The sequence below is a fragment of the Pollachius pollachius genome, assembly GCF_949987615.1.
Source record: "Pollachius pollachius genome assembly, chromosome: 5".
Classification (NCBI taxonomy): domain Eukaryota; kingdom Metazoa; phylum Chordata; class Actinopteri; order Gadiformes; family Gadidae; genus Pollachius; species Pollachius pollachius.
Genome location: NC_136938.1, coordinates 10,683,784 through 10,696,747, shown reverse-complemented (window position 1 = coordinate 10,696,747; position 12,964 = coordinate 10,683,784). Strand labels below are relative to the sequence as shown.

The window sequence follows — 12,964 nt, the reverse complement described above, 5'->3', positions numbered from 1 at the left end:
TCTCGCTGCCTCTTTCTGCCTGTCTCTCTGTCTCTCTATTCCTGTCCGTCTGTCTCTCTCAATGTCAACCACTCAGTGTCAATAGCCAGGGTGTTAATTTGTCTGCATCAGTTCCGGGAAATGTTCCGTAGAATGACTGCTTTGCCTTTCTCTGAATCCTTAAGTGAGGTGTGTGTGCGTAAACACGTGCGGGTGTGTGTGTGTGTGCGAGTGTTTGTGTGTGTGTGTGTGTGTGTGTCTGTGTGTGTCTGTGTGTCTGTGTGTGTGTGTGTGTATGTGTGTGTGTATGTGTATGTGTATATGTGTTTGTGTGTTTGTGTGTGCATGTGTTTGTGTGTGTGTGTGTGCGTGCGTGTTGGTGTGCATGTTGGTGTGTGTGTGTGTGTGTGTGTATAGTGGGAGTGATGGAGAACGGTCAGCCCCACCTTCACCTCGGTACAGTGCGTAATATGCAAACATGGCTGCCGGCCGGGTGCTTCATCATAGGCTGGCAGCCTGACATAGTCGCCTTTTGTTGTTGATTAATACGCACAGCTCGATCCCCCCCCTTCCCCCAAACCAGACTATTACAACACAAACCTGCAGACATAAACACACTAATCTGACAGCGTTCAGCTAAACATAGAGACCCGAGTTCTGATTTCAGCGGGGGGAAATTAACTCACAACCGAAGTTGTTCTACCCAGAATGTAAAGTCCTGTTTTAGACTACATGTGTGTGACGAGTTGTAATGTCTTAAAATACAGCCCGGCCTAATAAACACTTCCAGCCTTTCATGACAGTTGTGTTTATTTTCACACTTTTCTGAATACGAGGTGTTGAGGCGAGTTGCAGCAAACTTGGCAAACTCATTAGCGAAACAAAGAATAAGCTGAAACGTAAAGCCAAAAAAGCGTTTGGCGTTCGGGGAGGAGATACGGGATAATTTGGTGGAATAAAGTTGCTTAGTTTAATACCAATAAATAGAGGGTTGCTGAAGACTTCCCTCCCAGATGCATAATAGCGGCGATGGCTGTTGATTAGCATCTCAAGCACCTCACTCCATCTTGGAGGATCAGCACGCTCAAAGGTGGCTTTGGCGATGCCTCCTCGCCTGCATTCTTAGAGCAGCCCCCCCAGGGAGCCCGGGCTGGGCTGGTGTCGGATGGCGTTAGCGTGTTTGATATGATGCGCAGCGCTCCACACGTGTGGAGAATGTCAACTAAGAAGAACCGGCTTGGTCGGGGGTTTTGGCCAAATGAGGCGGTCTTGGAATGTAGTGATGAAGAGGACCAAGGGCAAGAAAGAGGAAGAGGATGTTATGGTAATGGTGGCTGGGGGGGTGGTGGTGGTGGTGGTCCTGCTGCTGAAAGAGAGTAGTGTGCTGGTGATGATGAAGATAGAATTTAAATTAAAGTGATTGTGATGCTGATAATAGTGTCACAGGGCCCTGTCTTGCATCCGGCGCAATTGACTTTCTCACTGGCGCATGTGTCGTTGCTAGTTTGCAACTGGCGCAGAGCGTTCTTTTCCCTCCTGCGCCACACGTCGGTAAATTAGGGAATGATTTTGCGCCCCGAGGGGCGGTTCGGCGAAAGGAGGAGGCGTGTTCTGGCGCAAACGTTCCCTGGTGCTATTTTGCAGTTTCAGAAACCACTTGCACCACAAACCAGGAAATACCTGGTTTAAAGTCAGTGGCGCGTTGTTCAGATGCTATTTTAAGGGCGCATGCATAATGTTGCTTGTGCATACACTTTGCACTTTACACTTTTCTCTCATCTACCTAGCCACACATTCTTGGTAAATTATTTGGGAAAGAACAGCTGATACAGCGGTAATAAGTTGTACTTTTAAATCAATGCATCTGCAAACACCGTACAGCAAACACATATTTTCTTGACACAGACATCGTGTACATGCCCATAACTTTTAGGATTGATGAGTATTTGATCATGAGAAAACATTGTTTTACCGCGAGTGAGTGTTAAAAAGAATGAATAAATGCGGACGCGCGTGTGTGTTTGTGCAAAAGAATTAATGAATGCGGTCGCACGTGTGTGCGTCCATCTGTTTAAACACACGCAAACTAAACACGTAACGCATAATACAGTCCATGGCAATGTATATTAACGGGGGGACACATGCATATTAGGAACACAAGTCGATAACGATAATGAATACAATACTGATAAGAAACGATGTTTATAATGTATTGCCTGTATCATTAAATAGAACCCCAATTACCGCATATCATATGTGTGTTAAGTTTTCTTTGCCAAAATTTATTTGAGGACTCAGTATTTCTGAAGTTGTGGAAGAAAACCTTATTCCATGTGTGAATCAGGCCATATTATTTGGCCATAAACTGAGCCATTTGAAGTTTGAAATTCATAAACTAGCGACATCGCCATAGAACCGCCCACAAAGCTACTTGCGCTTGGCGCTTCTCACTTGTGTTTCAGACCGTCAAAATAGGGCCCATAATGTTATAATACCTATGACAGAGATGATGATGATAATGCCGATGGTGATGATGACATATGAAGCTGATGATGATGATGATGATGATGATGATGAAGAGGCTATCGATGATGATGACGAGGATGATGAAGGTGATGATGGAGGTGTGTCATGAGAGATGACACCGGTTGTCTATCCAGCAGCCGAAGATCGATACAGTGATGAGGAGCCAGAAACACAGACGTAATCACACACAGCCCGGCGTTGTGCTGAAATCCACAGAAAAGAAGAGCCAGTGTTGGTCCCAGGGGGCCCCTGACTGACACCTCCCTTTTGACTCATCCCTGCTGCTAATGATGCAGCAGAATCGCCTGGTACCCCCTCGCTTCTTGACATCATCCCAGCTGCTCTCACAGGTCACTGTCTTTTTTTTGTGCCTTGCAATACAGTTCCACCGTAGCCATCGCCCTTTGCTTCGTTGAACGGACGTTACTGATATACGGGGAATCACATAAAATACCATTGGGGGGGTCTCCTTATTTTACATCTCCTGCCTTCATGGGAATTCTTCCGACTTGAGAGGCAAGCAAACAAACGCCTTGGTTCTACTTGACTCCCTCACCTGCCCATCATGCTATGGATGGAGTTCATCGCCAGTCTGAGACCAGACGCAGAATCCAGTCCTAGTGATGAATGCGTGAGATTAGCACTCCGGTTACACTGCAGTGAAGGTGAGGATGTAACAAGATCCACGCAATCTTAAGCTCTTGAACTGTGTGTCGAGGGGGGATTTCATTTCATTAAGAGCTTAAGGAAAAGGTGGATGACTTTCGCGATGACTACCACAGTCTCTTTGCTTTAAGAGCACACATGGAGACTAATGTGTTGATCAGGAGGGAGACAGATCCCGGGGGGTTGAGCAAACTCATCTCTAATCTCAGATGGCTGAACGCTCGGCCACGTAACCTTCAGCAAAGGGACGGTTAGGGTCTCTGTTTTTAGTAACATTTTAGCCCTGGGATCAGTAAAGGTCATCTAGTGCCTTGCCCCAGGGAACCAAATCCAATTTGAACCTATTTGGGGGTTACGTTTGTGCGTTCTCAGCTGGCAACGGACAGGAAACCTTATTTGGCCGAACCCCTGGCTTGCAGTAACATCACAGGCGGAATACTGTATGCACAAGCATTTAACTCTCTGAGCAACACACCTCTCTTTGAAGCCAGAGGAAGACAAAGAAAGCCAGAGAAACAAGACAAAACCAAGACAAAGATCACATATTTGACTGGTAATAGATGCAGTAGATAGTCATTACCACGTTAGCCATGCTCTTTACACTATGCATGTGTGTGTGTGTGTGTGTGTGTGTGTGTGTGTGTGTGTGTGTGTGTGTGTGTGTGTGTGTGTGTGTGTGTGTGTGTGTGTGTGTGTGTGTGTGTGTGTGTGTGCGTGCGTGTGTGTGTGTGTGTGTGTGTGTGTGTGTGTGTTTGGGTTTGCGTTTATGTGTGAGTTTGTTTGCATGTGTGCGTGTGTGTGTGTGTGTGTGTGCTTACAGGGATGGGTTTGTATTCATGCTTCAGTGTGTGTGTGGTTGTTGCATTTATTGCACTTATTGTAATCCATGGTGTTCCTGTGTGTCTGTATAGCGCCTGGTCTGTCAGTCAGTACCACTGGACCGGACGGGTTACCCCCATCGGGGGGCCTCTCTAGGCTGGACTTACCCCTCTCCGCTCTCGTCTTCGTCTATGTTGGAGAGGAGCTGGGAGCCGGCCAGAGAGAGGTCCAGGGCGGTCAGGGGCAGGTCCCTGTAGCCGTAGCTCACCAGCTGGACCGGGGGCCCCATGCACGGGCCCTCATCCTCCACTGGCTGGGAGATGATCTCCAGCTCAGACAGTCTGCTGTGGTCTATGTCTCTGGATCCATGCACACACACACGCACGCAAGCATGCATGCACACACACACATATATCGAACCACACACACACACACACACACACCACACACACACATTCAAACAGACATGTACACACACAAACACACACACACACACACACACAAAGAAAATCATATTAGACATGATAGAAACTACACATCAGAAGATCTATATACTTTTTGTCTTCGTGCTTTACAGCCTGTTTTTTGTTTGAACCAAAATAAACCAGTCAAATATCATATTGAAATGATTGATTTAGCCTGCTTCTCATATGATCAATGTAAAAAACAGACATTACAATACATTGCATATATTTAGGTGACGCTTTTTTCCAAGCGACCTAGAATAAATGCAATCAACCACCAGATACAACCCAGAAAAAGTATCACAAACGCAAGCAAACGTGCTACATTTTAGAAACCATCGATTGAAAGAGAAGTGTAACGCGGAATTCCCCACTAAGTGGCCCAAACCAGCTAGCATTTAGAACCAATTAGAAACCAAGATGGAACCAATATGGGCGCTAGGTGAACACTAGGACATGAGACTCGGGGTCCAAGAGGTGGGAAAGACAGGGGGCTGAAGCCTGCCGGGAGACCCTGAGAGGTGCTACGACATGTGAACTCTCCACCACAGTGGTTACAGACAGACTGCGTGCAGTGTGGCCCCTGAGGAGGGTATTTTTAGAGCTGGAGCAGATGCTTGTTGTGTCATCTTATGCTGTGACGTACCACGGGCACCCTCCTGCCTTTGTCGGTTGGAGTGGATGGCCTATTCTCGCTCTACCTTTCTCTCTCTCTCTCTCTCTCGGTCTAATTACGGGGAAAACTAATTTAAAAGGGGGGGGGGTTATCAGCGGTTAGAGGACGGCTGGATGAACGAATGGATGAATGAATGGAAAGTTGGATGGTTTTATGAATGGCTGTATGGATGACTGAATAGATGGCCGGAAGGTTAGATTTAAGAATGGATGGATGGATAGAGAATGTGTTGTCTCAGGAGGTAAGACAGGAGGTGAAAGGTTCTTATTGAATAAGGCAGGATGAGGAAGAGGATGTTGATACAAGAGGGGAACTGGAGGAACGCAGGAGAGACAACCACTCCACATAAGTAGGAGTTTGTTCTACTACAGATCCAGTCTCATTCCGTGTCCATTTAGCCATCCAGAAGGCTGTCTCTGTTCTCTACTCAGATCAGGGTAGGGGTTTTATGCAATGAAATGTCACTGCTATGCACACCACACCACACACACCATAGGTAATGTATTTGTTGGAAAAGCTTTATTTGCCCCACTTTCAATCCTAAATCTCTCACGAGCAAACAAGGCATTTGCTCAGACTTTAAATTAAAATTGTAATTCCTCTGACAACTGTGTTCAACAAATGATGTGAGGTTGGTAGCACTCACAGAAACAGAAACAGCATCTTGAGAGCAGCAGAACTAACGCCCTCCTGGCAGGGTTCCATGTCATGTAACCCACTAAACATCTGTACCGGGTGTGAGCGTATCTTCTCGGCCCGCAGAAGGTATTTTAAGCCTATCTTCCACACTCTGGGGAGTGCTAGTCATTTGTTGGGGGGGGGGGGGGGAGAGAAAATGCTTTCCTTCATCTTCCGATACCGGATTTGCAGGTTTGCCCTATACTCTCAACACATGTTCATGTAATGCAGACATAAAACTGTATTCAACACAGAATACTGCAAATACGCTTGACGTGTGTGTGTATGTGGGGGGGGGGGGATGCAACACATACCTTACATGTACCTAATAGACATGTTAAGTAAATAGAGAAAAATATTATAGATTATAGATTAAGTTGCGTACTCAGCAAGGTATCTACATGCACCTGGTAGACCCTTGATAAACCTCTCTCCCCCCAGCAATTTGAATTCACCCTGCAGAAGGGTCTGGAGAAGAGCAATACATTTCTTTCTGCTTCCGAAACGTTTTTGCGGGAGCCAATCACAAAGCTGGCCTCCCACCTGGCGCAATATTGGCTGGTTTAACACAGGAACAACAGGGAAGCGACGGCAAGCAGCCAATTGCGTACAGAGTCAGTTGAACTAGGCCCGTTGATCACGCCTCTTGTGCTGAAGAAACAAAGAGCAGCCTCTCCAGACACATTCACATGCCACACATTGATGTACCCTCCCTTCAATGCCCGCCCCTCCATCTCTCATCTGCATCCCAGTAGAACACCTGGAATCCGTCCAAGGCGATCAGCACAGGAAACTGTACAACTCGCGACAGACACGTGCTATCCAGCGTCCCTCCACCATCAACCTCTTTCCACCCGTCCAAGCGTATACCGTCACACTCACGGCATGTGGGTGCAAGGATATGGACTAGCCCCATGAGTCCCAGATCTTTACTCTGACCTTGACACCAACAAACCCCTTACCTTGACAGATTTATCTCTTGATACATGAACATAACCATCCATGAACCGACACATGACCGTACAACCATGTCTGACATCTAAACCTAGCCATGCCTAACCTTATAAGTGTCCTAGTCATCCCAACCTTATAGATAAACCTAGCCATCCCTAAGCTAAACCTAGCCATATCTAACCTTAATACCTCAACTTAATCATCTCTGACCTAATACATTATTGTATAACCATTTCTAAACTATTAGCTAAACCTAGCCATCGCAATCCTTAATAACTCAACTTAATCATATCTGACCTAATACATTATTGTCTAACCATTCCTTACCTAATAGCTAAACCTAACCATCTCTGACCTAATACATCTCTGACCTAATACATTACTGTATAACCTCCCTAATAGATAAACCTAGCCATTTCTAATCTTATACTTAAACTAACAATCTCTAACCAATACCAAAACTTAACACTCTTACCAAATACCTAAAACGCAACCATCACTTATTTAACTATTAGAGTGCACAAGAGCATATCTAACGTTTCACAGGAATAATACCCAACCACAAGATACACATACATAGCATCCCTTAAGGCGTACCACAGCAACCTATGGCTAGCTTACCAACATATTAGGCCGCTACACTACATATTTTATTTTTCTTTTAACACTTTTACTCCAATACATTTGCAGTGGACTCAGAGTTACTGGCTACAAAATAAAATCTGAAAATAATAATAATAATAATTCTGATGGTTTATCCTTAAGGTCAAGCACACCAAAAGCGAAGCCAAATTCTACTCGCGTTACTTAGCATCAAGTGAAATTCGCACAAAAGTTTAATATTTCAACTTGGCGAATTTGTGCCGTTTGTGCGAATAGAATTTGCGCGAAACCTCGCGTTAGCGGAGCGCCATTTGCGCCGCCGGCTTGGCCAGCGAAAAATATGCATCTATTTGGCGTCTTTGCAACAACTATTTAGTTACCCTATTTCGACTGGTAGCCTATTATTCATTTTTATATTTCAAATCCAACCTTCGTAATTAGAAGCCTGGGGCAACGTATCTCAGATTTTAGCCTTCTATCTTTGACTTTGGTCCAGAATTTAGCGAGGACCCAACAATTCGCAAAACCGGATGCAATGTAATCCTTTGGGGCAATACATTTGGGTCTTCTAATAGTGCTTGTTTTGCCACTGACATGCTCTGATTTGCAATATTGGTGTCTGACAACATAATCAAATTAATCCCTCAATGGAATATAAGGCTTGATTATCTCTGTTTAATCCCGTGTGTTCGTTATTGTGCATAACCAAGTCACGATCACGATGAAGTCTCGCTCTGAAATCCGGAGAGAGACGCGAACACGGGTGTTGCAACGCGTGTCTGAGTTTGAGAGAGTCGCGGTCAAGCAAAAGTTTGTTGTAGTTACCCTAGTGTTATTCAAAAGATCACCAAAGTCATGGCCGAATATTAACCACATGTCGACTATGTGTAAGTCGGCTTTGACCCCTCTCTCTCGGGTTAGAGTTGAATAGTGTAAGGCAGGTAAAAACGTTTGTGTCCAATGGGGAAACAGTGTGGGCATAACATCCATAGACGGAGGAAAATTGCTTTTCCTTACGTGTGGTTGGAAACTATTGCAGACTTTTTTCACACCAAAAGTGCATATAAAACAACTACACGGGTTGATAGCGAAACATTCCAGTGAGCTGAATCAATGTGGAAATATCATATTGATAAATAAGGTCTCTATTGGATTACGGTTTGTGGTTGAAGGGCATAGATATGCGATCAACTGTAACAAACCGCTACCGTGAATAAAATACAGATGTCTCTGGGTTTGAATATTGTTGAAAACAATTGGCATAATGTTAGTACACAACTCAACAAAATAGATAACCTAAGTCTAGTTGTTTTTATATATTTTAACACAAAATGTTATACACATTAAACGTTGAAGTGAATTTAACCCACATATATACTTTTGATAGTTATATACATTTTAACTATCCACGTATTTTATTACTTTTTACTTTTTACTTTTCTTACAGATGACTCACTTTTACCAGAGTCACTTTAAGGTGTATAAAGATATATAAGATATATTTTACTCAAGTATGACTTGCTGGTACTTTATACACCACTGCCTGCGCAAAGATACTTAATCCCTATCTGCTGATAGGGGAACACCCTTTGCATCACCCTGGGTAGATGCTTTCCTTAATAGTGAAAATTGCTAAATATTAAATGAACAGAATTGTTTTAACTCACTCTGTGGGAAGAATTTAGAGATGAATAGTGACTCAGTGTGGAAGTAAGGGGTGAGGAGTATCTTGTTTTAGGGTTGGGAACCTGTGACTGCATACTGTACGGAACCTCTTTCTTTCAGCACCAGCATCACATGTAGCAGCAGACAGAAGACGGGGGACAGCAGTAAATGGGGCAGGTGGAAAGGTCATTGTGTAACAGAATGTGGTTGGGGCGTGTCACGGGCCAGCAGAAGGTCACAGAAATAACTGCCGGGCAAAAATACGTAATAATGTCCCGAGTCCAAAATACTGGAGTTCTTCCGACGTTAACCTTCATGAATATAAAGTAATGCCAAGCCTCCAGGAAGGAAGATAAGGAAATGGGGAAAAGTGTTTTGTTTTGTTGTTTTTTTCATTTCGGGTAGAGAAAATATATAGATTTCAGGAAATGTTTTTTTTTTTCGTAAATAGCTGGGGAAAATAGTCTGGATACGTGAAGACGAATGTCATTTTCTCAGTTCCCTGCAGCACTTCTACGCCATTTTGAAAAATAACCTCAAATTTACTCAAACTGTTACTATGTAGTAGCAGCAGAAGTAGAGAAACAGGGTAAGTGAATTCAGTAAAGCCTGCTTCACAGCCTCAAGGGGTTACAAAGGGAATTCACTGCTTTCATACTTGGTAGAACGTATTTGCTACTGCTTATCAGAAATCCTACACACTACACAACCTGGGCAATTAAATATAAGTTCTGCCCTCATGAACACTACCTCTCTTACTTAAAAAAATATTATCTTTCAGATCTTTAAATCAGATTTATAACGCATAAAAAATACTTAAATAAAAACTTGAATCCACCTATAAATGATATATTTATACTATTTTCTAATACAACGACTATTAATAAATTTAGCAGTCACATTTAGAAGTGACCTGAAAGTGATATACTTTAAGTGCCAAGGGAGTGCATCTTGCTCAAGGCTGTCAAGTAAGCTGAGGACATTGGGGCTTCAAACCTAGAACATTTCGGCTGGGAGTCGGGCAACCCCACCAATAGACCTGCTTCCATACATTTCCATAGCCCAGCATTCAACAAGTCGAGGCGATTGTGACTTCCTCTGAAGAAAAGACCCTTTGTATTCATAGAGTTTCTCTTTCTAAGTCCTAAACACACACACACAAGTTCCTGTGAAGCGGAACCATCAGCTGACACATTGGTCGTCTGAGGACGGACACGTGATAATCCTGTGGACCCACTCAAGCGACTCAGGCGCAGGTATAGGCATCAAGCAGATGTTCCCCCAAGCTGTTCTGCAGCAGATATCACTTGGTGTTAGGGCTCTGCGCTCATCTTATGTAGGTGGGCCACTAGTGCATGCAAAACCTTGTTTAACATATTCCCTTCAAATAAAACCAACTGACAACTAGTAAATTTATCGACGGCACTCCCAGATGGAAGGGATGCGGAGGTGTGTGTTTGTGTACATGGGTAAGCCCTAGCATCCTAGTAGAAATAACCCCTACTGTTGGTTCACTGTAAGTCACTGGATGAAAGTGCCTCGGAAATAAAGCAAGTTGTTTTACTGTTTAAAGTTAGTTCATGTTTTTATATCATCATTATAGTTAATTCCTGTGCGAGAGACAACAATCGGATAATTTACTATGTAATGACCTGAGAAAGGGAACGAGAGGGAGAGAGAGAGAGTGGGATAAGAGAGTGGTCTGAGACTGGGTTGACTTACTCCATCTTGGCTATGTGATGACTGCCTGGCACAGAATGAAGAGGTACACAGGTAGTGGTAGTGGTGGTAGTCGTGGTAACGGTGGTAGTGGTGGTGGTCTTCCCACGGAGTGAGGTGGTGTAGGCGTGAGTCAAGAATCGGCTCTTCACCTGATAGACACCCTAGTCATGCTGAACCTTGGGGGGTCATTAATACAACACCACCTTCCTTCACATCCAAACACAAAATTCACACAGCACATTGTAGCACGCGGACCCAACCAAATGCTGGCCTCTAAAGTTGAGTGTGTGATTAGTTGAATGTTAACACCGAGTAGGATTTATATTTGATTGGGCGTTGACCTTGTATTTTTATACTAGCAGAGCAGTCAAGTGATGTCGGATGCCATCAGACCATCCTAGTTTAACAAAGGCCATTAAAACATGCACACACCTTGTATGCCTACATACAGTACATATGTACGTACTGTATATTGTGATGGTATATATAAGCCAGAATAAAGTGACCTATATAGGTTATTTAATGCATTTAATGAGAAAGGGAAATGGTGTACAACTAAATATACACACACACAGTGAGTTAAAAGCAGCCGTTGCCTGATTCTTCAACATTGCCTACATAAAATTAAATTATATGTACAAAAAGATAATCTAGTTTGAAACCTTAAGTTTAAACATTGTTACCAGAAACTCAGCTGCTTTGATTGTAAACCAATAACGAAAGTGAGTAACTTGATCCGTGATGACTTACAAAGTAAAGTGCAGAATTTCCCAAACCTTTTGAACAAGGACGGATGGACAGCTCTGGAGAGCTGTTCACATTTCCATCTCTATATGACCCCCCCCCCCCCCCCCCCTCAAACAAGAACCATCTATTTTACTTTATCCAAAAACACCTACCTTGGTGAGGCTGACATTTTAAGACGTGTGTATCGCGGCTCCAACAGCACGTTGTAGGCGCGCATACGCCTGGTGGTGGTACTATAGCCCGGACCGAGAAGCGACCCAGCACCAGGGTCTCAGTGTGTGTGCTGTAAGCTGCAGCAGTAGAGCTCTTCAGCGCTCTGACGTTGGACGATCGCTCCCCGTACCGTTCGGACTCGATGATCGCACCTCCTGCTCCCCTTAGATTCCGATACACCAGCGGATCCAGGCATCGTCATTCAACCACTTCATATTATTAGCCCTAAACTCACGCTTCTCTGCTTCGTTGGGAAAGGTGTGTATGCGTGTTCGTGTGTGTGCGCGCGTGCGCGTGTGTGAGTGCGTGTGTGTGTGTGTGTGTGTGTATGTGTGTTACGCCAGAGCTCCAGCTCCCCCATCTGAGAGGGTTTCCCCCTCCAGCGCAGCAGGGAGTCCTCGTGCAGCGGAACTGTCCAGGTGCTGAACCCCCCCTCCCCCCTCCCCCCCCCACCCCCCCACCCCCCCACCCCCGGCCCCCCTGCTCCTCCTCCAGCTACTCCTCCTGAACGCTGGGAAGAGAGAAAGAGGGCTATTGAAATTTCACCGTTAATTTCACCCAAACGCCATCAAAATGTTGCCGCTCGGTGGTTACGTGCTGGGGGTTGACCACGGCAGCCGAAGATCCGCGTGTGACATTCGCGTCGCTGGTCGCCGGAGTCACGACGTCTAAAAATGTTTGCACATCCCGACTACGTATGGAGATTTGATTCATACTCTTTCCGCGCAGTCCCCGATGCACCCCCCTCGAGAGGATCCTCTTAATGTGTTTACGTTTCTTGTTCCTCTTCCTCTCAGGAGTTTTCTTAAAATAATTTTGGTGATATAAAATGCCTTTGTGCCAATTGGTTCAACCGTTTGCCATTCACCGAGACTCACCCATTCGACTGTTACAGTAGGGGGGTTCATCCAAGGGTTCGAACGTACAGGAGGCGGTGTCTCTAGTCGCTATCAACCAATCAGTGAGTGGTTGTTAACCAAGAAATGTACCGCCCAATGCACCTTGGATCGGTGATTGGTGGGTAACGGAGATGGGTACCGCCCACTTTACGTTCGGACTCTTGGATCCAGCAGCTCGCCCTTAAAGCGCCCATCAACCATTTCAGTGTCTTTTCACGTCTCCTAGACGTGGGCTACAAGGGATTTCAGCCTGCAAGGCTGGACTCCAAGGGTGTGCTCCAATACAGAGACAAGGGCTTAATTCCCTTCATTATATAAGAGCTACACGTCAAACAAGGGTGGGCGCAATCGAG

At 44.8% G+C, this 12,964-nt stretch overlaps 1 protein-coding gene across 1 annotated transcript in view; it reads right to left on the bottom strand.

Moving 5' to 3' along the window:
- Positions 1-5,835, bottom strand: part of LOC307075789 (transmembrane protein 266-like) — a gene marked incomplete at both ends in the record, with an annotated part of 31,798 nt that extends 25,963 nt beyond the window's left edge. Inside the window, 2 exons of the mRNA XM_079736484.1 lie at positions 4,158-4,349; positions 5,777-5,835. Of these exons, the coding sequence (XP_079592610.1) occupies positions 4,158-4,349; positions 5,777-5,835 (251 nt within the window). The remainder of the gene's footprint in view (positions 1-4,157; positions 4,350-5,776) is intronic.
- Between the last annotated feature and the right edge of the window lie 7,129 nt (positions 5,836-12,964).